Genomic DNA, 26066 nt, shown 5'->3' with positions numbered 1-26066 from the left:
TTTTACAGAGTGGAGTGCTACCTTCCTTTAATGAATGTTGATTGTGTTTCTTTTTTGTTGTTGTTTGTTTATTTTATTTATTTATTTGAGAGTTACAGACAGAGAGAGAAAGAGGCAGACAGAGAGAGAGAGAAAGAAATAGGCACACCAGGGCTTCCAGCCACTGCAAATGAATTCCAGATGCATGCGTCCCCTTGTGCATCTGGCTAATGTGGGTCCTGGGGAATCGAGCCGGGGTCCTTAGGCTTCACAGGCAAGCATTTAACTGCTAAGCCATCTCTCCAGCCCTTCATTGTGTTTCTACATCCTATGTGGTTCATTGCTGTTGTTACTCTAGTTGGCTTTCTACTTTTAGCAGACTGCAGACTGAGTCCCCAAAAGAATGTTCTTCACAGATAAAATCAGAAGTGACAGCCATTCTGATAAGTGTAAATTACAATGTGGAAAGACATGAAAGCTCAAGGCATGGTGACTCCTCCAAGATACAACTACTCTAAAGCTCAATCTGAATATAGCGAGGTGGATAAAATGTTGGGCAAAAAAATTTGGTTTTAACGTGATCAGTGAACCTCAAGTGGATTCAAATGATGCAAATAATCAGGGGAGGGAGTACAATTATAACCTGGACAATAAGCCAGTAACATTAAAAATTCCATGAGGAAACTGAGAAATGAAAGAAAAGAGAAATGAATCAGAAATATTAGCAATGAAAAACTTTTAAGATGACAGAAGCCATTACTAATGAAATATAATTGAGTAGAAGGCATATCATGGATTGAATGAAAGATTTAAAGAAGTTTACCTTCCAGCAGGAATAAAGAAAATAAATAATCACAACCACAAAGTGTAAGAAATCAGGGACATGATAAGACAAAACTTAAGAATCCAGAAGATAGGGCTAGAGAGTTGGCTCAGTGGTTAAGGCACCTGCCTGCAAAGCCTAATGACTGGGGGTTGATTCCCTAGTATCCACCTAAAGCGAGATGCACAAAGTTCATGTGGCTGGAGGCCCTCATGCATCGTTCCCTCTGTCTATATACCTTCAAATAAATATATATTTTTTAAAAAAAAATAATCCACAGAATAGGAAAAAAGTCATACAAAATAAAAGTAAACTAGATGTTTACAAGATTTCTACACAAAATATATTTGTGCTTAACATACACACACCCATGGGTTTGGGAGAAGATCCAATGGCAGACTGAAGACTCATCAGGTTGAATGAAAATTACACAAGTGAGAAAAATATGTGTCCCCTCAGCAGTGCCAGCTAGTGCAGAGCTCACACCGGCTCTTCAGAGAGACACAGGATATGCTGCACCCCAGGAGTCTGGGCCTGTGAGCAATGCTATCAGGCATCTGGGCAAGATTACCAGGCCTCCTCTTCCCTCCTCTCACTTATCCAGCTCTGCTGACTAAAGCACAGACACTCTTGTGACTAGGAAAACAGAATCACCTGAATACCAGGCTTCGGATCCTGCCATTCCGACATATTCCTTCACATCAGGAAGTTATTGAATATGAAGTGGAAAGGCATGATGAAGGGAGTAGAACAGAGACCTGGGAACATCATGAGGACAGGCTTGCGCAGCTGCCTGTGGTGAAGGCACATCCATGCAGCTGCTTTCCCCTTGGATCTCCTCTGTTGACTAAGGGACAAGTGAAGACTGGTGATCCACGCTGAAAGTGGCTGCAGGGACCCAGAACTGATGTGTGGTCCTTATAGCTGATTCTGCACCATCCTTCTCTCGGGAGTCTAGACAGTAACCGAATAATACCAGCCAGGGACCGACGCTGAACTTTGAAAAGAATGCGATTAGGAACGGCCCATTGCGTTCAGGAATCTGTTCTCATGCACAAAGCCAGCAAGTACACCAAGAAACAGGTTGTACTTTCCAGGCTGACTCCTGCTGGTAAGGCCAGGGCACTACATCTGAAGACTGCTGATTTCTAACACTAGGTGACCTTCTATCAATAATGTTCCTGTAATTTGAAAATGTTCAGAAAGTGATCATTTTGGATTCCAAGTTGTTTTCCCAAATGTGTTGTTGACTCTGCTGGTGAAAAGAGGGGAGGGAAAGACCGGGGACGGTCTTAGAACCCAGGGCCCCCAGGGCCCTGTCGATCACCACAACCCTCTTTTTCATACCTGCACAGGCGTCATTGTAATTAGGATGAGAAAGTTTCTGGGCCTAGCAAATGATGGGACACCAGGGAGATGGCAGAGCTGGCCTCAGGGATGGAGATGTGCAGAAGGAGCCCTTCTCCCCTGTGAAATTACAACTTATGACAGTGACATCTTGACAGCGGTGGGAGTTGCCCTTGAACACTGGAAACAAAGGAGGGAGATAAAGGGTCTGGCTGTGAGCCCTGAGAGCGCCCACCCTGAGCGCAGCACACAGGCCGCACAGGTAAGTGCTCCCGCCCTGAAGACGCAGCTCCTGTGGTCTGGAGGGGAAGCTGGGAGTCGCTCAGGAACAGGTAGTAGGAGAGAAGGTCTGGGATCCCTTGTCACTGTTGACGAGGAATGTACCAACACCAGATAGAAAAGGACCTACACTTCACAACTGCCATCCAGAATTCTGTTTCAGAGTCGTGAGGGAGCCCGTAAGCATCACTGTGTATGTTCAGAGCTGTTCATCACACAGGGAGGGGGGAGGGATAGGAGAAGCAGGCAGATGTCAAGATGTCATTTTACTTGGGTGTGGTGTGTGTGGAAGCATTTAGGCTCTGCACTTTATTAACATCCATGGATTTTTTTTTCCCCCTCAGAACAGTAAAATTTTATTTAAACTGTATCTTATATCTGGTGACAATCCTCGTGATGGAGCTCTTTGTCACTATTTTTATTTTATTCTGGATGTTTTTATTTCCCTAACCCAAAATATACCACAGTGTATAATTACAGAATATTTTGAAAAGAAACTAACCAAAGAACACAAAATAACACAAACCATGGCTATTAGACTCATTTGTTTAATGCTTGCTGGGCACTTCCCTAAGCACTGTGTGACTACACTCATTGGCTCTTCACAGTATAAGTACGTGGCCCATAACAACATCCCTAGGTTGGTGGGTTGTGCATATGCCTAGTAGTGTGTTCACCATCATGTATTCAGAAACTGGGAAAGCAGGATTTGGCATCCAGTATGGCTGATGATGGAGATGTTCTTATGAATTAGGAACTTTACTGTTCTCGGGTTTACAGATCTGTTAGGCGCTTGTAGACTCTCCTGATCCTCACCAGTCATTTCCTAGAGAAAATGCTGAATTTACAAGCATCACATATACTTTCTTATTTTTGTTAAATGATTGCAGGGGGGGGGTGATGCTTACCAAAGCTTATTAAAATATACACATGAACTTGAAGAGTTGACATATATTCATGGATTATCCTGGCCAGCATTCACGCCGATTAGAAAGACAATGACAATTTCCTTATTCCAAATTCTGTTATTGATGTGTCAGGGAACAGAGTGGTACATCTAACATATTTATCTAATCATAAGAAGATCAGTACAGGGACATTGCCAATTAAAATTAGCCACAGTATATAAATCTCTTAAAGTATAGTGGATATCATTCACTGGATTGGTGGAAGCTTGAAAAATTCTTAGCAAACACATGAGGATTCATTAAATACACGGCTGTGTTGTGTCACCCAAAGTGAATGGACTTCCCCATGCCATTCAGTTTTAACAATCAGAAGAAAACAGACCAAGACAAACCTGTCTCCAAGTTAGCTTGTCGTTACATCTCTGTGATCCATGTGCACTTTGAAAACCTAGAGCCTCATTTAATAATTGTTCATAAATATTTTTGACCCTGTAATAGCAGTCTTTGTGCTACATATCTTAGATGGAAGATACTAAATCAGTGTCTCTCAGATGTTCTCACAGATGTCCTGTGCAGGAAGGCAGCAGATCTCAGACAACGCTGTTGAAATCGGGGAAAATGTACAGGACTAACCTGTGAGTTGTTTTGTGATGAGGAGCAACTGGTAGCTAAGATGGGAGGCGGCTGAACAAAGATCAGCCTGGGATATTGTGTATATTCCTGTGACAAGGTAAGTGCCAATGTTATATGTATTTGTGGGAAGGGGAAAGTAATCAGAAATAAGTTCAATTTAGGTAAGATGACAAGCTGTGGAGAAAAATAGAAAAGTCAGTCTGACATGTAGCAGTAAATATTTGTAACAAGTAAACTAATGAAATGTATTTTTACTTCAAAAGATTATATTGATTATAACATAGGAGAAGAAAAGGGAATTTTAAAAAAGGATGGCATCTATAAAGTGGCCACATAACACAGTGAGAGATATAAGGGAATGTTGATTCACAGGCTGAGAATTTTTGAGTGAGAAAATAACTACATTAACAATCCTTCAAAGACAAAACATGAAACTGGCAAGACGTCTTTGGTTGGAGTGTGTAAGAGCAGACTCTGAGCAGGGAACTCCTTTCCTGGGGTTTTGCTGGTGGAGAAACTGAGAAGAACCTTGGGAGGAAGAAAGCAATGAGGCTTAATGTGACACTGCACCCCTGTAAAAGACTGGAGCACAAATCTTACCAGAGAGTCAGTGTCACCTTCAGGACAGGGGCAAGGTCTTTTCTACTCCCCTATGTCACTATCCTCTGTGTCACTTATGGACAAAAGACACGGGGAGAAGAGTTATGCCATGAAATTATGCCCCGAGACTACTACACATTTGGTCACGACAACGATGGCTGCATATGCGGAAGGAAGGAGGACTGGGGTGACATTCCAGTTCATGAGACACCGTGTATTAGGTGTGAGGAGTGAAGGGAAGATATAGCTCCAGATGACACTGAGGATCACTAAGTGATGCCACATGTGTAGCCTTTGTCTGGGAAGCGAATAGGCAAATGGATTTCAGGTGTGAGGGGTGCAAAGTAGGCTCTCCTGGGAAGGCAGGTAGATGTGCGTGCAGAGGATCTGTGTCCAAGGTGTGTTGGATCCATGTGTGAGGTGACAGTGGAAGCAAGTTGAGAAGAAGAAAACCAAAGAATATGATCAGGTGTCTGCTATTAACCAACCATGTACACTGACATATTTTGTAACCCATTCCTATCATTAGAATAAACAGAGAATTTTACTTGTGTTTCCCACACGTTTTCTCCTAGCTTTATGCAGGAAGTCAGAAGATGATTTGGCAAAACCTTATCTGGACATTAATCTTCCTTTCTCTTAATGGATTAGGAATTATGGGGAATATCCTAATACTTGTGAGACATGTATATACTTTTGTCACTGGGACTGAGAAAAAACCCATAGACCTTATCCTTATTCACTTGGCATTTTCAAATATGACAATTATTTTTAGCATTGAAATCAAAGATACAGCCACAGCTTTTTATTTCAGGAGTTTCCTTAGTGATGTTGGTTGTAAAATTGTGGTTTATCTTGGAAGAATGGCTCGAGGACTCTCCATCTGCACCACCTCTCTCCTCAGCATGGTCCAGGCTGTCACCATAAATCCAAGGATGACCCTGTGGAGAAAACTCAAACCACAGACTACATGGCATGTTCTTCTCTATCTCCTCCTCTTTTGGCTCTTCAATTCTCTGATAAGCTCCAACATGTTGTGCTATGTCACAGCAGTCAGTACTGTGAACAGATCTGGAGTTGGCATGTATGGTGGGTACTGCTATATGCAACCATCTAGGCTAATAGTGAGGTGGCTTTTCCTCTCCCTCATGGCTCTCCGTGATGTCATCTTCCAGAGTCTCATGGGCTGGAGCAGTGCGTCCATGGCTCTGCATCTGTATAAACATCACAAGCAAGTCTCCTACCTTCACAGTTCCAAGTGTGTAAATAATTCCAGCCCAGAAATCAGAGCCACACAGAGCACTCTCATTCTGATGACCTGCTTCCTTTTCTTCTATTGGGTAGATTTTATTTTTTCCTTCTACATAGGTTTCATAGTGGCACATGGTTCCATCATCTCAATTACTAAAAGTTTTTTAGAACTTGGTTATGCTGTTCTCAGCCCCTTTGTACTGATCAGCAGAGATGTCCATGTTGCCAAATACTGTAGTGTGCACCAAGTGCAAAAATCATGTTCTAAATTCATATCTCCATGAACTGAAAGCATATATATTAAGAATTTCTTATTCTTTCATAATTTTAAAGATATATATATATATATATATATATATATATATATATATATATATATATATGAATATGAGTTGGTCCAAGTGCTGTTAACCTCTTGCCTCTGTGATTATAGGAAGGAGCAACTACACCACTCCTGACCTAATATCCTAATATATCAGAAATTTTAACTGGGTTTACAATAGTGGATTTACTTTACAAAATAAGTCTGGTAGTAGGCAATGTAAGAGTAGTTTAGTGCTTTTAACAAGTTGAAAGGGTAAGGTACTATTGTGATCCACTAGACCATCCATCTTGACACAGATTTGGAGTAAGATAGCTCTTTTCTAGTAGGTAGTTAGCTAGGGACTGACCCACAGAAACACGCTGCCACCTTTCCTGCCGTGGCAGGACTCAAACTCACAAGTGATCCAGCCTTACCCAAGATGGCTGAAAGCCCTAAGCAGTAGCTTCCTGGTTCTTTCTCGGCTTAGCATATGCATGGGTTAGCTTTTTCTGAATAATACTCTAGAACCCACCAACTCATCAGGTCTCTCCCTTACACACCTGAGCCTGATGGTGAGGCTCTGGCTGTCAGTGCTTGCTGCTATTGGTTTTTCTTTCTCTGCTATGCTTCTTTCTCCATTAACAGTGTTTTCTCTGAATTCTGCAAGCCTGAAATAAACTCTTTCCTCCCATAAGCTGCCTCTGGTAAGGTGTTTGTCCCAGTAATGAGAAAGTAACTGCAATAGGAAAACTGGTACCAAGAAATGGGGATATTGTTGAGATGAATCTGACCATGTGGGTTTAGGTTTTTTAGGAGTTTATGGCATGAAGAATGTGGAAAGATGTGGTACTTTGGACTAGAAAAGACTTCTAGGGTTATAAGTAGCATTTGATGGGCTATTCTGGTGAGACTGTGAAACTGCTAAATGCAGAGAGAAGTGTGGACTGTGAAGGTTTGGCTTGTTAAATTTCAAAGAGAAAAGAGGGAATTTTGTTGGTACAAGGCTTGAGTAAAGGTTGGCTACTTGAGTAAAGATTAGCTGTGTTCTTCTGCCTATATTCAGAATATAGAATATATTTAATATAGCTGAAATTTAAAATCAACGTACCAGTATGGTGGCAAAAGGTATAGAACAGAAAGATATGAAAGATATATGGTTTATCACAGGAAAAATTCAAGCAGACTGGGTGTGGTGATACACACCTTTAATGCCAGAACTTGGGAAGCAGAGATAGGAGGATTGCTGTAAGTTCAAGGCCAGCCTGAGACTACATAGTGAACTCCACATTATCCTGGGCTAGAGTGAGGCCCTACCTCAAAAAAATGAAAAACAAATGAAAGCAAATTTGAAGTTACTGGCACAGAAACTGGTTTTATGTTACTGATGCTACAATTAAGTTAGTTGCCACCTTTAAGGCTAGGCCAACTGTTTTGTATTTAAATAATAGAAATTATGGTAGAAGGTGAAATCCTCCCAAGAAAGCCTCATATGAGTAAGAATACAAATTCTTGGGCTGGAGAGAAGGCTCAATGGCTAAGGTGTTGGCCTGCAAAGCCAAAGTATCTCAGTTCAATTCTCCAGGACTCACAGAGATGCACAAGGGGGCACATGCTTCTGGAGTTCATTTGCAGTGGCTGGAGACCCTGGCACACCCATACACCCATATTCACCCTCTCTCTCTCTCTCTATCTATCTATCTCTATCTCTATCTGTCCCCCTGCCCCTGCCTCTTTCTCTCTCTCTCTCAAATAAATAAATAAATAAACTATATTTTAAAGAAAAGGAACTCAATGAGCTGGAGGGATGGCTTAGCAGTTAAGGTGTTGGCCTGCAAAAAAAACCAGGTTTGATTCCCCAGGACCCATGTTGGACAAATGCACAAGGGGGGAGCATGCATCTGGAGTTTGTTTGTAGTGGTTGGAGGCCCTGGCATGCCCATTCTCTCTCCCTCCATCTTTCTCTGTGAAATAAATAAATAAAATACTTTTTTACAAAAACAAAAAAGGAACACAAAACACAAATTCTTTTGCAAGAAGGATACTTGAAGAAAGACTTATAAAGAAATAAACCTGCCAAGGTTTATTTCCCTCTGGATTCACAAATATGCTTTGCCATGTACCTGATACTGATTTTAGAAGCATGAAAAAAATGCAAGGAAGCAGGTCATGAAATGCAACACATTTTGATTTTTGGAAATGGCTCCTGGGAAAAGTACAGCAGGGTTGAAGTTTCTCTGTGGAGGCCAAGTACAGCCGTTGCATGAAGGGGAACTGCTTCTGGAAGCCTGTGCTGATGTGCAACATGGAAAAGAGGGTTGAAATGCCTGCATCAGAGGCCAGCTAAGGCAAGCGTGTGGAGCTGTGATGATGAACTGTGGTTTGCAGTGGAGAGCCAAAGGTGATTTGGATATGCTAGGACTCTGGCACAGCTGCCATGGAGAGATGCTGGCTCAGGATTGCATGCTGCTCAGACCAGTTGGTGGGGCAAAATCAAAATAACAAGGGAGACCCTATTTCGATCAGGGTGACAAGAGAGGACAGACACTACAAGGTTATCCTCAGACATGAACTCCATCACACACACACACACACACACACACACACACACACACACACCATTTTTAAGAGTACAAATTATAATATTAGTCCCCAACATGGTATGTAGACATACGACTTTATGACATATTCAGGGTAAGCTCAGTAGTGCCGAGTGGAAGGTTCATATTGATTGAGTGCTATTAAAATGTCATTGTTGGTGACTTTAAACTTGATTACTTGTCAAGTTTCTGCTTTACATGAAGTTACTATACTTTATCCTTTTTATGATCTTTGCAATAAGCCACTCAAATCAATTCTTACTTAAGGGGAGAACAACAAAAACCCACTTTCTGGAGAGGAGAGTATCTACAGAAGTCATTCAGAGTATTCATTCTGTAATGAAAATATGTCCCTTCTTCACCATGTATTCATTTACTCAGCCACCTATTTATACAAGCCACTGCTAGTAGATTTTTATTTTATACTTAGCTTCTAACCCAATGACACATGAACTTTTTTTGTTGTTTTAGATGTGTGTGTGTGTGTGTGTGTTTTCTTTTCCCCCTACATACATGCTTGGAACAGTGGGAATGACAGTAAAATTATTTATTGAAAGATAGGCATAATAAAAGGTGTCAATGCTACCCCTGGTGGTTACTCTACTTCACAAATTACTTGTGGATGACAATAATTATTGAGGATATTAAAACCTTGAGCAAGAAATCACTTCAATTAGCATGCTTCCAGTTATCATGTGGATGTTTTATATGAATTATCCAAAGAATTCTGTCAACCTGAGAGGCACTTGATATGTAGATAATTTACTTTATTGTATGATATGTTTGTGATTAACTCAAGGAGAATTATTTCTCTAATAAATAGAAGTAGTAAAAGTGACATTATAATAGAGTAATCTAATAAACATACCTCCTAAATTTAGTCCATTTCTGAAACATTTTAGCAAAATCTTGGAAATTGCAGTGGAGAGATGGATTGGTGGTTAAGGCACTTGCCTGCAAAGCCTATGGACCCATATTCAATTTCCCAGTACCACATAAGCCAGCTGCACAAGGTGGTGCATGCATCTGGAGTTTATTTGCAATTACTAGAGACCCTGGCATTCCCATTATCTCTATTTATATTTGCCTCTTCCTGTCTCTCTCCTACTGTGTCTCAAATATGTATGTGTGTGTGTGTGTGTGTGTGTGTGTGTGTGTATAGGTTTTTTGAGGCAGGGTCTCACTCTAGCTAGCCCAGGCTGACCTGGAATTCACTATGTATTCTCAGGGTGGCCTCAAACTCACGGCGATCCTCCTACCTCTGCCTCCTGTGTGCTGGGATTAATGGTGCACACCACCACGCCTGCCTTTAAATAAAATACTTTTTAAATAAAGGTCAAAACTATTTTCCTATAAGATGAACAACAAGCTACCACTGTCTGCTCATCAAAGTAGTTAACTATACCTGGTACTAAAATGAGTAAACCATCTAAATAAGAAAGCAAAAGGGAATTGTATCTATCCTTTAAAACTATAGTGTTTTGTACATATAAAACCTTAAAGATCCTATGTGATTAAATTTTAACTCAAAATGGATGTAAGACAAGTGTGTAAGGAGTAAAATTACAAAAGTTTTAAATCCTAGAAAAAGAAAGTTTATGAAATCAAACTGGGCAATGATTTGACATCAAAAGCAGTCAAGGAAAAAAATGGTGGTTGGATTTATCTTTCTTATAGAAACAAAGATTGTATTTTCCTTCTCAGTTGCTATACAAGTGGTACATGCACAATGGGTGCTTTGGATTAAACTCTAGCTCATTGTGCCTATGCTGTCATCCAGGCACACAAACCAAGGAATTTAGAGGTAAGTCAGAGCAAGTGACCAGAGTGACTCGTCACTGCATTGTGGTTCACTGCTAAATGTGTCTTCATCATCTCACATGCCTGGTGCAGAAAGTTAGAAGGCGTTATCTGTGTTATGAAATCTCTAATGCTTAGATTTTCTTTTGGTCTATATAAGAGCTGTGAACACAGTACTCAAGGTAGTTCTGACATCTACACACACACACACACACACACACACAAACACACACACATCAAGATCCAGTGCCCTACTGAGGTACTGAGGAACTCATCAGAACTGAGTAAACATGACAAGAACAACAGGAGTGTGTCCCCTCAGGAGCATCTGATAGCCCCTGCTTTATACTAAGTCATCAGGGCAACACAGGATGCAGCAGAAGGGAGGCCTGGGTCACAGTGTTGTGGACACTGTAAGCCAACACTTCCAGGCTCTGCAAACTTGGTGGGGTCTCTGGACAAGTTTAGGAGTCCTCTTATGCTCCCTCAGCCTCTCGTTCCCACTTATCCAACTCAGCAGACAAGAGAACAGATTTGCTTGTGGACAGGAAAATGGTGTCATGGGAACTGGGTCTCAGATCCTGACATTCCAACAGTTTTTCTTCACACTGGTAAGAGGAGAGGGAATATCAGAGATGAGACAACATCATGAGAACAGGTCTTTACAGGTGCTTATGGTGAAGGTACAGCCAACAGCTTTCACCTTGGACCTCCTCTGTTAACTAATAGACAGTTGAGGGGCAAGTATGTTGTTTTTGTAAATTTTTTTAAAATTTTATTTATTTATTTATGAGAGAGAGAGAGAATGGGTGTGCCAGGGCCTCTAGCCACTGCAAATGAATTCCAGATGTATGTGCCAACATGTGCATCTGACTTACATGGGTCCTGGTGAATTGAAGCTGGGTTCTTTGGCTTCTCAGGCAAGCGCCTTAACTACTGAGCCATCTCTCCATCCCCAAATGTTATTTTTAAAATGGAATTGGGAATCCAACACTGATGTGTGGTCATCACAGTTGATTATGCACTATTTCTGCCCTCTGGGTCTGTATAGTAACTGATGAATCTGAGCTTCCAGAAATCAAAAACATCATTTGACAGTGAACAGTGAAAACACAGTAACAGGAAAGGAAGAAAAAAAAAAAAGATACAGAACTCCTCAAATGTAAGAACCAAAGGAGAGGAAGTCTGTTTTGTAACACTGTCTTCTAGACCTAAAGTGGCTGTGGTACTCATGACCTCACAGTAGCTGACACTCCCTACAGAAGACATGCATAACAGGAGGCATGACATCAAAATGATGACATCAAAATAGAAGAGAAGCTACTTGAAAAGAAGGTATTCAATGGATGGAGGTTTAAAATGGGGAAAGGAAGAGTCAAGAGAAGGGATTATGATCATGGTATATTATCTGTATCGATGGTCATTGTCAAAAAAAAGTTTTTAAGGTAGGCATGGTGGTGCACACCTTTAATCCCAGCACTTGGAAGGCAGAGGTAGTTAGAATTGTCATGAGTTTGAGGCCACCTTGAGGCTACATAGTGAATTCCAGGTCAGCCTGGACTAGAGTGAGACCTTACCTCAAAAAAACAAATATTAAAAAAAAAAAATTTTTTGTAAGGTGTACAACTTGACTCTTTACATAAAATCAGCAGTGGATTGAGATAGTAACTTCCAGGAAGTTCCCCTGCTGCTAAGTGCTGGACATCACAACTGAAGACCAGCCACTGATTCTAGCACCTGGTGACCTTTTATCAATAGTTATTATTATTTTATTACTATTCTTGGTTTTTCTAGGCAGGGTTTCATTATAGCCCAGACTGACCTGGAATTCACTATGTAGTCTGAGGCTGGCCTTGAACTCAAAGGAGTCCTCCAATTTTTGCCTCCTAAGTGCTGGGATTAAAGGCATGAGCCACAACACCCAGCTACCAATGTTATAATACTTTGAAATGTTGAGAAAGTGATCACTCTGAATTTTCCAATGTTCCTTTCACATTGGTTTCTGGCTTTGTTTATGAAAGGAGGGGAGGGGCAAGCCTGGAACAAAGGGCAGGAAGCCAGGACCCTCGGGACACTGTTGTCATCACAGCCCTCCTCCTCATGTCCACACTAGCACTGTGATTAGGATCAGAAAGTTTCTGGGTACTGGAAATGTCAGGACACCAGGGACATTGCAGAGCTGGCCTTTGGGATAAAGATATGCAGAAGGAGCCCTTCTCCCCTGGTGAAGTCACAACTCCCACGGTGACATCTTGACAAAGTGAACACTGGGACCCCAGGAGTGATAAGGAGGGTCTGGCTGTGAGCTGTCAGAGCGCCCACACTGAGCACGGCACAGACGGCACAGGTGAGTGTTCCTGACGTGGTAGAAGCCCCCGCCTGTGACCTGGGTAGGGATGCTGTGAAGCAGGGCAGGTCAGGGGCATATGGTGGTGAAGAAGGGCTTGGGTTACTTCTCACTGTGGAAAAGGAAGGTAGTCAGAGCAAGGAGAATAGGGTCCATCCTCTTCGAACGGCCATTCAGAATTCTGTCGCGCTGTCATGAGGGAGCCTGCGTGCTGCAGTGTGTGCCCCGTGCCAGAGCTGCCCATGCCACAGGCCAGGGAGGGGTAGGCGGCACAGGGTGGCATTTCACCTGTGTTTGAGGAAGCGCTGATTCTCTGCAGTTTCTCCACAGCTCTGACTGGTTTTCCTCTCACAGCAATGAACATTTTATTTAAACTGTATCTCATATCTGGTGAGCATCAGCCTTCTCAGGAAGTAACTCTGGTTTCATTCTTTATTAATGTTTTCATTCAATTCTTGCGTGTTTCCCTTTCCTAGACCCAAAGTATAGCATAGAGAATGATTACTGAAAGTTGTAGAGAAAACTAACTTGAGAACACACACTGCCTCTAGGGATGGTGTAAGAGCATGTTGATTTAATGCACGCTGAGCACGTCCCGAAGCATGCATGCCGCTGCTCTCGGTGCCCTCACCACCCCTAGGTTACTGGTTCTTTGAGACTCCTAGTAATATGCTTAAAGTCATGCATTCAGGATTTGACATACAGAATGACTGAGGGAAATGACTTGTTTGTCAGTCATGGATTTTTTCTTTCTCATATTTAGTGATCTCTCCAGCACCTGGAACTTGTTTGCTCCATCAGCTTTCACCACCATTTTCTAAAAACATAAAATAAAATAATGCTGAATTCACCAGAATCACAAAGGCTGCACTCTGGAATTTATTTTACTTATTTGAGAGACAGAGAGAAAGAAAGAGGCAGACACAAAGAAAGAGAGAGAGAATAGTCATGCCAGGAACTTCAGCTGCTGTAAACAAACTCCAGACATTTGCACCACTTTGTGCATCTGGCTTATGTGATTCCTGGGTAATCAAACCAAGGTCCTTTGGTTTTACAGGCAAATGCCTTAACCACTAAGCTATTGCTATGGCCCTGGGATTTCTTAACTGTTGCAAGGAAGAAGCTTGAGGAAGCTTCTTAAAATAAACACACAATTGTCTCTTTCTTATCTATTTATTTTCAAGTAGAGAGGAAAGAGAAAGAAGATGGGTGCACCAGGACCTTTGGCTGCTACAAACAAACTCTAGATGCATGTGTCTCTGTGTATCTGGATTTATGTGGGTACTGGGGAATCAAGCCTGGGTCGTTAGGCTGTTTAGGCAAGTGCCTTTACCACTGAGCCATCTCTCCAGCCCCCACATAAATTTCTTTTTACAACAGCCAGCCCTAGAGTAGACATATATTCATGTTTTACCCAACCTCGCTATGGCACTGATTAGAAAAGCAATGAAGGACTGTAGATATGGTTTAGTGGTTAAGGCATCTGCCTGCAAAGCCAGAGGACCTAGGTTCAATTCCCAAGGACCCACGTAAGCCAGATGCACAAGGGGTGCATGTGTCTGAAATTTGTTTGCAGTGGCTGGAGACTCTGGTGTGCCCGTTCTCTCTCGGTCTCTCTTCTATCTCTCTCTCTCTCTCTGCTTGCAAATAAATAAATATATCTTTAAAAAAGAAAAGCAATGAAAATGTCCTCATTACAAATTCTGTTATTGTTGTTTCAAGAACAGAGGGGTGAACATAAACACTTCCTCATCATAAGCATATCAATACAGAAACAGTGCAAACGCAAATCCACCACAATTTATAAATTTCTTAATGTGCAGTCAATGTGATTCACTGGATTGGCAGAAGGCTGGGCATTCTTCTCTTGGTACAGGTGGGGACAGAGTGAAGAGCCCACTGACTGTGTCACCCAAGGTGGACTGACTTGTCCTTGTCATTAAGCTTTGGCAAGCACAACAACAAACACCAACATAGATATTTCTCCAAATTGGCTTGTCAGAGCTTCTCCGTGATAAGCATACCATTTTAAAGCTCAGGGCCTCATGTAGAACTTCTTCTTTAACGATTTTTAACCATGTAATACCAGGTGTTGTGCTTGGTTGTTTAGACACTAAAACCGTCTCTCTGTCCAGGAAGCAGATAAACAGACAATACTGGTGAGTTCCGAGAATGTGTACCTGACCAAAGCCTAAGTTTATTTCTGTATGATGGCTACCTGGTAGCTACAAAGGGTGGTGGTTGAGGAAATGTCACTCTGGATTTGTTAGGTATATTCCTGTAGCAAGGAGAGTGCCAATGTTACATGTGTTTGGAGGAGTTTAAAATAGTCAGAAATAAGTTGCTTTGGAAAGGATGCTAAATTGTGACAACAATGTTCAGACAGACATGGAAAGTTAGATGTGTTTTTAAGAGATAAAACAGATGAATAGATTTCTCCTATAAAAGCTCATTTTCACTCTAACATGGAGCATGGAGGGAAAATAAATAGAAAAATATAAGACCGTTTATAACGCTGCCCCACATCTGTATATGATTTCAGGAATTATTGACATAAAGACTGGGGCACTTTGGGTTGAGAAATTGACTAGATTTAAAAGTCCCTAAAAAACAAAACACATAACTAACAACTGGTGTCTTTGGTTGGAGTCTATGCACTTGTTCTTTTCACTAGAAGAAAAGGAGATAAACTCACTTCCATTTTTCAATTTTTTATTCTAGTTCTACGAATAAAGTCAGAAGATGATTTGGATTGACCATACCCAGACAATAATCAGCATCTTTATTGCTGTACCTGGAATTGTGGGAAATATCCTGATATATATGAGATATGTATATAATTTTCTCATTGGCCCTGACCGAAAACCCATAGATCTTATCTTGAATCACTTCGCATTTTCAAACATACTCCTTATTTGTAACACAGTTATTAGTGGTACAACCACACTTTCTTATTTCAAGAATTCTCTAGGCAATGCTGGTTGTAAAGTTGTGCTTTTTCTGGGAAGGATGGCTCGAGGCCTTTCCATCTGCACCGCCTGTCTCCTCAGCATGGTCCAGGCTGTCACCATCAATCCCAGGACCATCTGGTGGAGAAAACTCAGACCACAGACGGCATGGCAGTTTCTTCCCTATCTTCTTTCCTTTTGGATCATTAATTCTCTGATAAGCTCCAACTTGCTGTACTATATCACAGCAGTCAGTAGTGTGAACAGATCTGGAGTTGGCATGTATGTTGGGTTTTGTCTTATGCAACCATCTAGGCTAATAGTGAGGTGGCTTTTCATCTGTCTCATGGCTCTTCGTGATGTCATCTTCCAGGGTCTCATGGGCTGGAGCAGTGCGTCCATGGCTCTGCATCTGTATAAACATCACAAGCGTGTCCTCTACCTTCACAGCTACAAGTGTGTGAACAATTCCAGCCCAGAAATCAGAGCCACATGGAGCACTCTCATTCTCATGACCTGCTTCCTTTGCTTCTACTGGATAGATTTCATTTTCTCCTTCTACATGGGTTCCATAGTAGCATATGATCACATAATCATAATGATTAAACCTTTTATCCAATTTGGTTATGCTGTTCTCAGCCCCTTTGTCCTGGTCAGCAAAGATGTCCATGTGGCTAAATCCCCCTGTGCTCACTGCATGCTGAAGTTGTATTCGACAAACAGTTCTCCTTAACTGAAGAATGTTTTGAAGAAGTGCTTTGCTGTAATGATTTACAAAACATCACATTTTAATATGTAAGTGAGTTTGGCCTAAGCTGTCGATCCACCTGCCTGTTTTATTATAGGCAGGTATTGCTATAGCAAGCATTGTCATAATGTTCCATTGGATCTGAAAATTAAAACGAATTAAGGGCTGCAATAGTGGGGTTTTATTTAAAGGAGCTCTGGTATTGGGCAGTCTAAGACGGTTCTATGTGTCCGAGAGGCTAAAAGAAATGCCTTTACTGAACTTCATTCCGCTAGCCACGTCGTGTGGCTTTTGGTTTCTTTACGCAGTGGGAAAACACGGAGTCAATGCTGCTGCCAGAAATCTGTAGTTATATTTTTGCCAAAGCCAGGGTGTAAGAGCAACTCAGGAAGGAAGGGTCAGGGTCGTCCTTCACGCAGGGGGCTCGCAGGGCAGCGCGGACGTGGCCCGGAGGAGCTGACCCCGCAGGCAGGCGGCACAGCAGAGTCCATCCGCGCCCGGTGGGCGTCGCTGCATCCAGAAGCGCTGAGGACGCCGGTGACCATCGCCGCGGTCACACGCTTCGCACCACGGCGCGGACCTGGCCGTGCCGACGAAGAGCGCGGGGACGAGACTCCCTTCCAGGCTCCGCGAGCAGCGCGCGGGGAGGCTGAGCTCAGGGCCTCGGCTCACCGCCCGGCAGCCCCGCTCTCCGCCGCCGCAGCCCCATCTCGTGACTTCTGGCCACTGCTCACGAGGTCAGCAGGGGAACGTCCGGTGCTGGACACGGACGCGGACGCGGACGCGCGTGGGGGAAACCCGAGGACCGAGGTGGAGACACAGGCGGCGCCGCCTTCCCCGCGCCTCGGCCGCGCAGCGTGCGGGACGGGCTGAGAGCGCGCGGGGTCCCGGAGCCTCTGGGCCTGAGCGCTGGGCGGGGACGTCCCGAACTGGGTCTCAAATTCCGAATATCCCCAGGAGAAATTAAAGTAGAGTTTAAAAACCGTCTTAGTCGGGCGTGGTGGCGCACGCCTTTAATCCCAGCACTCGGGGCGGGGGGGGGGGGTCGGGGCAGAGGTAGAAGGATCGCCGTGAGATCGAGGCCACCCTGAGACTCCACAGTGAATTCCAAGTCAGCCTGGGCTAGAGTGAGACCCTACCCCCCGGGGGGGGGGGGTAGGGGGCGGGGGGTGAAATCTTGTGAACGTGCATCGGTGGCGTTGTGGGTGAGATTTGTGTTAGAGTGAGAAATTATGCAGAATTTGCTGACTTGTATATTCCAAACAGTCAATGCTCTTCGTTTTTGAAACAGCATCTCACTGTGGACCGCGTGCTGCCCTAGAACTCCCGCTTCCTTCCTCAACCTACCCAGTGCTGGCATTACAAGCTTGAGCCACTGCTTCTGGTTTCTTTGCATCTATAAAAGCATTAGCCCCTCGTGGTGGCGCTCGCCTTCCATCCCAGGGCTCGGTAGGCAGAGGTTGGAGGGTCGCTGTGAGCTAGCTCTAGGCCAGCCTGAGACTACGCAGAGACTTCCAGGTCAGCCTGGAACTGCAGAGTGAGATCCTACCTTGAAAAACAAAACGACAACAACAAACAGCATTATATGTGGTATATACTTAACCTTGTTTTCAATGGCTTCATAAACACAGTAAGTGAGGTTTTGATACACAATAGAGACCTTATAGTGTTAGCTAACATAGCCATCTGCACAGAGTTATAATGCTTTAGGCAGGATGAGAACACTTTAAATCTCCCTTGACAGATGTCCACTGTGCCGCGCAGGGCTGTCTGCAGCCATTGCACTGTACATAGGCTCTCTGGGCTTACTCGCCCTACATAACTGCCGTTTTACATTCTTTAGCCACCATCCCACCGTTCCCCCACTTCCTGATGAGGCCTGTAAATTAATCCTTCCTAAAAATCCAGTTTTCCTAACACCATGTACTGAAGAGACTATCTTTTTCTCCCATTGTATATTTTTGGTTTTCTTGTAGAAATCTGTTTACGCTGAGTTAATTTCTGGCCATATTCTGTCCCCTTTGTCTATACATCATTACCATACTGCTTACTTGCTATTATCTTGGCACTGTATTTTGAAATGAGCAACAGTGATACTTTCAACTGTTTACTTCACAAGTCTGCTTTTGGTTTTTATAATTACATAATGTCTGCAAAAGTCACTGGAATTGTAATGCATTTTGTGTTTATTCTGTATTTGTTTGGAATGTCATGGGCATATGAATACAAATATAAAATCCTTCAGTACATGAATGTTATTCCATTTGTGTCTTCTCTAAATACTCTCATGGGTGTTTTAAAGATTCCAATAGGCAGATCTTTCTCTGGAGTTAAATCTAGTACTGTGTGTGTGTGTGTGTGTGTGTGTGTGTGTGTGTGTGTGTAGATCTTTCCTCAACTATCCCCCTTACTTGAGGCAGGGTTTCTCTCTGCATCTCACTTTGCTTCAGTGACTGTATCACCAACAGAGAAAGGCTTACACTGCCTTAACCTTGGCCACATGGAAACTAGACAGAAAATCCAGGTGACCCATGGCAAAATGAAGTCTAATATTTTATGCCCATCTGAAAGTTTCCAGCCTGCTTTATATTCATTGTGCTGTCCCTAGACTGACTTCCTGTTCCTGACAATCTTCCTTATGACCACTCTGAGGGTCAACAAAGATAGTGTTCCCTTTTCTTCAAGACTGTCGTCTCTTGAGAAGATGGAAAAGTGGATGGCCATGTGCAAACTCTCTACCCCGAACCACATTCCTTCCAGTCTAACACACACTTCTGTGAGAAGGAAGTATTTTGATTCTCCTAACATGTGAGTCAACTTTGTAGTACATCTTCAAAACTCCTATTTGTGAAAGGGATTGTGATCATATAGATTTTCTGGATGTCTCCATTGACTAGATTAATTTTCTTCTTTTTTAAATATTTTAGTTATTTATTTGAGAGAGAGATGCTTAGAAAGGCAGATGAGAGAAAGAGAATGGGCTCGCCAGGGCCTCCAGCCACTGCAAACAACCTCCAGATGCATGTGCCACTTTGTACATCTGGCTTACATGGGTACTGGGGAGTCGATCCTGGTTCCTTAGGCTTCACAGGCAATCACCTTAACTGCTAAGCCATCTCACCAGCCCACGTTTTCTTCTTAAAGAAATAAGTCAGTTGGTATGTTTTGCACTCAGAAGTGAATTCATCTTGGATCCCCATGCTAGAATCTTTATATTTGAGAAGGGAAAGCTCCTTTAGCCTCACATGCATCCAGCAGATGAGGTTGTGAAATCTGAGTTAAAGATTAAGGAAATAACACACTGTAATTTTGTTTTAGTATTCAATTTTTTAAAATATTTATTTACTTATTTATTTATTTATTTATTTATTTATTTATTTGAGAGAGAAAGAGAGATAGGAGAATGGGCGTGCCAGGGCCTCTAGCTACTGCAAATAAACATCAGATGCATGTGCCACCATGTGTATCTGGTTTGCATGGGTTCTGGGGAGTTGAACCTACATCCTTAAGATACACAAGCAAGTGTCTGACTAAGCCATCTCTCCAGCCCAGAATTTCATTTTTTGAGAAGTTGTTCTCCTGTGTTATAGTCAAGAGAATTAAATTATCTATTACAGATTTTAATGGATAATATAGAAGCATCATTCTCACTTATCATTTCATCTGGTACCATTTTTAAATTTAGATATCACATAGACAGTGCTAACAATCCCTTTTATAATCAAATAACTTTGCTTGGATAACCTTTTTAAATGGTGAAACTCATAAGCTCAGAACAGTAACTGTCAGTTCAACTACACGGAGGTTTCTGAAAATAGTGGCTTCTCCACACAAGCAGTTGTAAATAAATTTTAAGAGTAACTTGGCACCACCCTGAAGCAATTCTAACATCACACTGTTGGGGAAGGTTACCAAGGGAACCCCAGAGTACACTAACCTTACACAACTTGTTTTCAAAAGGACACATTTATTCAGTATCATGATCAGACTATTACAATCAACACCATGTGTTAAAAAAAAAAAAGACTATATTAAAACCCTTTGTTGGAATGCTTTACACTTTTCACAGAATAAAAACTAAAACAGCCTTATAAAGGCACACTTAGGCACAATACAGTCCTCAGGTTTCTTTTATTTTTGTCATACGTATTAGTATTATCTAAACATGCCTTCTTTGTAGCAACTAATGAGTTCACAAATCTGCTGTAACATGTAGCTTCCCTGTCACTTCTCTCCTGCTAAGCTTTTCTTCCTGGCAGTAATTAAAATCTTCTACCACCACCATGGCTGCTGCAGAAACCGCCATAGCCACCTCGGTTTTGTGGCTTGGCAAAGTACTGGCCTCCAGCACCATAAGGGATAGGGCTTCTGCCTCCAAGATTTCCTTCCTGCATGGATCCAAAATATGAAGACTGATGGTCATCATTGCCAAAATCACTGTAGCTTCTGACGCCTTTAAAACTGATTCTTGTATTACCACCACTGTGGTGGTTTAATTCAGGCATCCCCCATAAACTTAGGTCTTCTGAATGCTAGGTTCCCAGCTGATGGAGATTTTGGAATTGAAGACTCCTGAAGACAGTGTATTTTGGGGGGCAGGCTTATGGGTGTTATACCAGCTTCCTCTTGTCAGTATTTGGCACACTTTCCTGTTGCTGTTGTTCATCTGCTGTTGTCTAGGAGGTAGTGTCCACCTTCTACCCCTGCCAGCTTTTCCTCCTGCCACCATTGAGCTTCCCCTGGAGTCTATAACCCAAAATAAACCCTTTATTCCCACAAGCTGCTATTGGTTGGGTGGTTTCTGTCAGCAACGTGAACCTGACTGCAGCAACCACCAAAGCTCCCTCTGAATCCTCTGTTGTTATAGCTCTCATAGTTGCCATTCCCACAATGGCCACTAAGAACCTAGGCAGCCAGACTCTGCTACCAGCGTAATGTCTCTGGTCAAGGTCACTATGCCTTCCCTCGTCCCTCCTCTCACTCCCACTTAACCAACTCAGCTCACAGGAGCACTATGCTCTTGGGCTAGGAAAATAATATTCCCTGAACATTCATTCACATCAGGAAGTAGAAAGGCCACTGGAGAGGGAGCGAAGAACAGAGGTTACAGAACATGGTGGGATCTAATCTGTGCAGCTGCCTGTGGTAAAAGTACATCCAGTTGCTTTCTCCATGGACTTCCTGTGTTGACTAATAGACACATGAGGACTAGCGACATCACTTCCTAAAACTGCTTTAGGGATATAAAACTGATGTGGTCCTTACAGCCGCTTCTGCACCATCCTTCACCTCAGGGTCTAGACAAAAATGGAAGAGGGTGGAGCAATGGCTTAGTGGTTAAGGCACTTGCCTGCAAAGCCTGAGGACCCATGTTCTACTCTGTAGATTCCAAGTTAGCCAGTCGCACAAAGGTGAGGCAAGCGCAAGATTGCACATACCCACTAGATGGTGCAAGCCTCTGGAGTTCGATTTCAGTGGCTGATGTCATAGAGCACCAACTCAGGTTTAGTCACCTCTCTCAGGTACATGGATACACATCGTTTGCTACAAGACCATGACTCAGCTAGATTTACAAAGACTTAATTTTCTTGATCTTTACATACTAGAGGAGCAAAGCTAGTCACATCTGACCAGAGTATGACTATGAAGGTCTCTTGCCAGTGCCATCCGAGTGACCACAAGAGTTCAGTTTCTCATCCCACGTGTGGCACACTTCAGAAAATGAGAGATGACTGCGTTATTTCTGAATCTGTTGTTGATATCGCAGAGAAATACATCTAAAAAATAATCCATTTATAAGCAGATTGATACAAAGTCATTGCAAAATAAGAATTACCCATGAATTATAAAGTCAGGCATGATGGAGCACACCTTTAATCCCAGCACTAGGGAGGCAGAGGTAGGAGGATTGCCATGAGTTTGAGGATTGCCATGAGTTTGAGGTCACCCTAAAACTAATTCCAGGTCACCCTGGGCTAGAGAAAATCCCTACCTCAAAAAACCAAAAGAAAAAAAAAAAAGAAGGAAGCAAGAGAGAGAGAGAGGGAAGGAAGAGAGGGAAGGAGGAAGGAAGGGAGGGAGGGAGAAAGGAAAGAAGGAAGAGAATTAGCCATGAATATCAGGTCTCCATAAAGAGAGTCCTTGTGAGTGGGGTAATTGGCTCATTTACATTAAGCCAGCAAGTTCACCAATACACAGAGAGTGCCTTCCAGGAGCTCCCTGTTCCTCTGATCTGGGTACCACATCTGAAGACTAGATAGCATTTCTTTTTTATTTAACTTTGTTTTATTTTGTTTTTTAATTATTTATTTGAGAGAGAAAGGGAAAGAGAAAGAGAGAGAGAGAGAGAGAATGTATGTTCCAGGGGCTAGAGCCATTGTAAACAAACTCTAGACACCTTGTGCATTTGGCTTATGGTTACTGGGGTATCAAATCTGGTCCGTAGGCTTTGCACACAAGTGTAATAACCACTAAGCATCTCTCTAGTTCCCAGCTACTATTTCTAGCACCTTATGACCTTTTATCAATTTCCTATACTTTGAAAATGTTGAGAAGTGACCACTTTAGATTCCCAGATGATTCTTCAAAACCTGTTCCTGGCTTTGGTGGTGAAAGGAAAGGGAAGGGGCAAGAGTGGAACAAGGTCCAAGAATCCGGTCACTAAGGACACTGTTCGCCATCATTGCACTCCTTCTAATGGCACGACAGGCAGTGCAATTAGGATGAGAAAGTTTCTGGGCTCAGCAAATGATGGGACACCAGGGAGAGGGCAGAGCTGGCCTCAGGGATGGAGATGTGCAGAAGGAGCCCTTCTCCCCTGGTGTAACCACAACTTATGATGGTGCCCTCTTGACAGCAGGGAGATTTGGCCTTGACCGTGGGGACACCAGCAAGGATAAACAGGCCTTGTCTGCAAGCTGTAGGAGCACACACACTGAGCACAGCACAGACTGAGAGGTGAGTGTTCTGGTTACTGCAGGTGCAGCTGCATTTAACGTAGGAAGGGAAGCTGTGAGGCGGAGGAGGTCGGAGTCAGGTGGCTGGAGAGAAGGGTCTGGGCCCTATAGTCAGTGTGGAAGAGGAAGGTGGTAATACTGAGGAGAAGAGAGCCTGTCATTTCACAACTGTCATCCAGAATTCTATTTCAGTGTCGTGATGGAGCCTGCATGCCTCATCACGTAAGGTGCCCTGTGCCAGAGCTGCTCGTTACACAGGCCAGGGCAGGATAGGAGGCACACGCAGATGGGAATTCAACCTGAACTTGTTCTCTGCAGTCCCTTCCCAGCAGTGTGTCATACCCAGTAGAAGAAGCCTTATCATTTGAGCTGTGTATAGGACTTGAAGTCCTTCAGGCTTCTGAGGATTGGGCATACTTGTCTTGTTCATTTTGAATTTTCATTTTACTGAATCCAAACTAAAGCACTGTAAAATAAATTATAAAGAACTCAGAGTAAATGAACTTGAGGATATGTAAGAAAACTAACAATTGTTTTGGAAAATGATTCCTACTCTCTGGGCAATTCCTATGTATCCTATATTCAAGTCCTTTACCTCTTACTATAAAACTTCATGGTACAAAGCAAGATCTCTAGGTTATAGATGAAAATTATATACAGGAAGTCAAATAATGTGTGTTACTTAATGAATATAGAGATTTGGAAAGCCTGGATTTGACTGCAATGGGCAACTATTGCAACCCATAATAATAATCCATAATAACCATAATAGCCCATAATAACCTTGTGAAAGCAGAACTTTGCACTTGTAAAGTTTACATATCTCTCAAGTATCTGGTAGATATAAAACTCACCCACAACATTTGCTGCAGGAATTGGTAACCTGTTTAGAGTAACAGCGACTAGATTTATTTAATGTTACATTCTGGAAGTAACTTCTGACACCTTGTTAAATTATAGATATAAAAACTTACCAGTGACAAGTAGAGTACAAATACACGAGTAGCATTTACATACCAAGAGTGGAATTGACTGGGGATGAAATGATAATTCACTTATTAAAAAGTCTGTAATTGATGCCTCACATAAAAAAGTTTACCCAATAATAACCACAAAATACCAAACATATAAATACTGAGAAGCTGCAAATTTAAATAACCATAAGTTGTAACTTTATTAAAGGATAGTCCATGACATTTAACAGATTTGTTTAATCCTGGCAATTCACTTCAGCATACCTGTGAGGAGACAACAAATATACTGCTGAATGTGTCACCTAAAATAGATTGACTTTTCAAGACCAGTTTTAGCAATCATAAGACACCAACCCAAACTTTCTCCAAATTGGTCTCTAAGATCATCTCCATAGTTACTGCATGCAATAACATAAATTAGCTTTGAAAATGTAGGAGCAGGCCCTAGATAGGTTAAACACTATATACAAAACCACTGTGGGGGGGGTGGGGGGCAAAAGCACTCTCAGATGTTCTCACCATCAAAGGCAGGAAGATAGCAGAACACAACTGACACTGGTGAGTTCAGACGACCAGTGGACATGACTAGACGATGAGCTCATTTGTAAATAATGAGCAACTGGTATCTATGAGATATGCTTGAGCAAAAACTGGCCTGCAAATATGATGTTCTCACAGCATGTAAGTGCCTATGTTACATTTATTTGGTATGAAATTGAAAATAATAAGAAATAACTATGGTATGGAGTTGATGCCCAATTTTGGAAGACAAATACAAGTCAGGCTGACATGTAAAGTTATATATGTTCTTTTAAAAGATTTACTTTCATTTATTTATTTATTAGAGACCAAGAGAGTAATAAAAAAAAAAATGGGCACACCAGGGCCTCTAGCCACTGCAAACAAATTCCAGACGCATGTGCTACCATTTGCATCTGGCTTACATGGGGACCTGGAGAATCAGACCTGGGTCCTTAGGCTTCGCAGGCATGCGCCTTAACCACTAAGCCATCTCTCCTGCCCAAGTTATACATGTTTTGTAGATTTCTGCTTCAAACACTCTCTTTGGGTCTCAGAAAGGGAACAAAGAGAATACCATTTATAACATGGTCACACATCAGTGCATGACTTTAGCCAAGACTGGCTTATAGGCTGGAGCATTTCTTTTTTTGAAAAAAAATTTTTTTGTTTATTTTATTTATTTATTTGAGAGCAACAGACAGAGAGAAAGAGGCAGAGAGAGAAAGAGAATGGGTGAGCCAGGGCTTCCAGCCACTGAAAAGGAACTCCAGACGCGTGCACCCCCTTGTGCCTCTGGCTAACGTGGGTCCTGGGGAATTGAGCCTCAAACCCGGGTCCTTAGGCTTCACAAGCAAGCACTTAACTGCTAAGCCATCTCTCCATAGGCTGGAGCATTTCTGATTGAGAAAGTAATTAGACTTCATCATCACTTTTTTAAAAAATCACCAAGACGTGTTAAAAGTAAGAACTGATCCAATAATTCTTTTCAATGGAATAAACAAACGCAATCTTACTAGTTTTTCAAATGCTTTTTACTAGTTCTATATACTA

General features: G+C 42.4%; 2 protein-coding genes across 2 annotated transcripts; both read left to right on the top strand.

The window, feature by feature from the left end:
- The first annotated feature begins 5165 nt into the window (after positions 1-5165).
- On the top strand, positions 5166-6104 carry LOC101610109 (putative vomeronasal receptor-like protein 4). Its single transcript, XM_004670882.2, has one exon. The coding sequence runs from the start codon at positions 5166-5168 to the stop codon at positions 6102-6104; it is 939 nt and encodes a 312-aa protein (XP_004670939.2).
- Positions 6105-15610: 9506 nt separating this feature from the next.
- Positions 15611-17437, top strand: LOC101609827 (vomeronasal type-1 receptor 4-like). Its single transcript, XM_045132825.1, has 2 exons — positions 15611-16502; positions 16995-17437. Exons 1-2 carry the CDS (start codon positions 15611-15613, stop codon positions 17435-17437), a joined length of 1335 nt encoding a protein of 444 aa, XP_044988760.1.
- The last annotated feature ends 8629 nt before the right edge of the window (positions 17438-26066 follow it).

This window comes from Jaculus jaculus, chromosome 13 (assembly GCF_020740685.1).
Source record: "Jaculus jaculus isolate mJacJac1 chromosome 13, mJacJac1.mat.Y.cur, whole genome shotgun sequence".
Lineage (NCBI taxonomy): Eukaryota > Metazoa > Chordata > Mammalia > Rodentia > Dipodidae > Jaculus > Jaculus jaculus.
The sequence above is the reverse complement of the archived record's forward strand: the minus strand, read 5'-3'. Positions and strand labels throughout refer to the sequence as shown.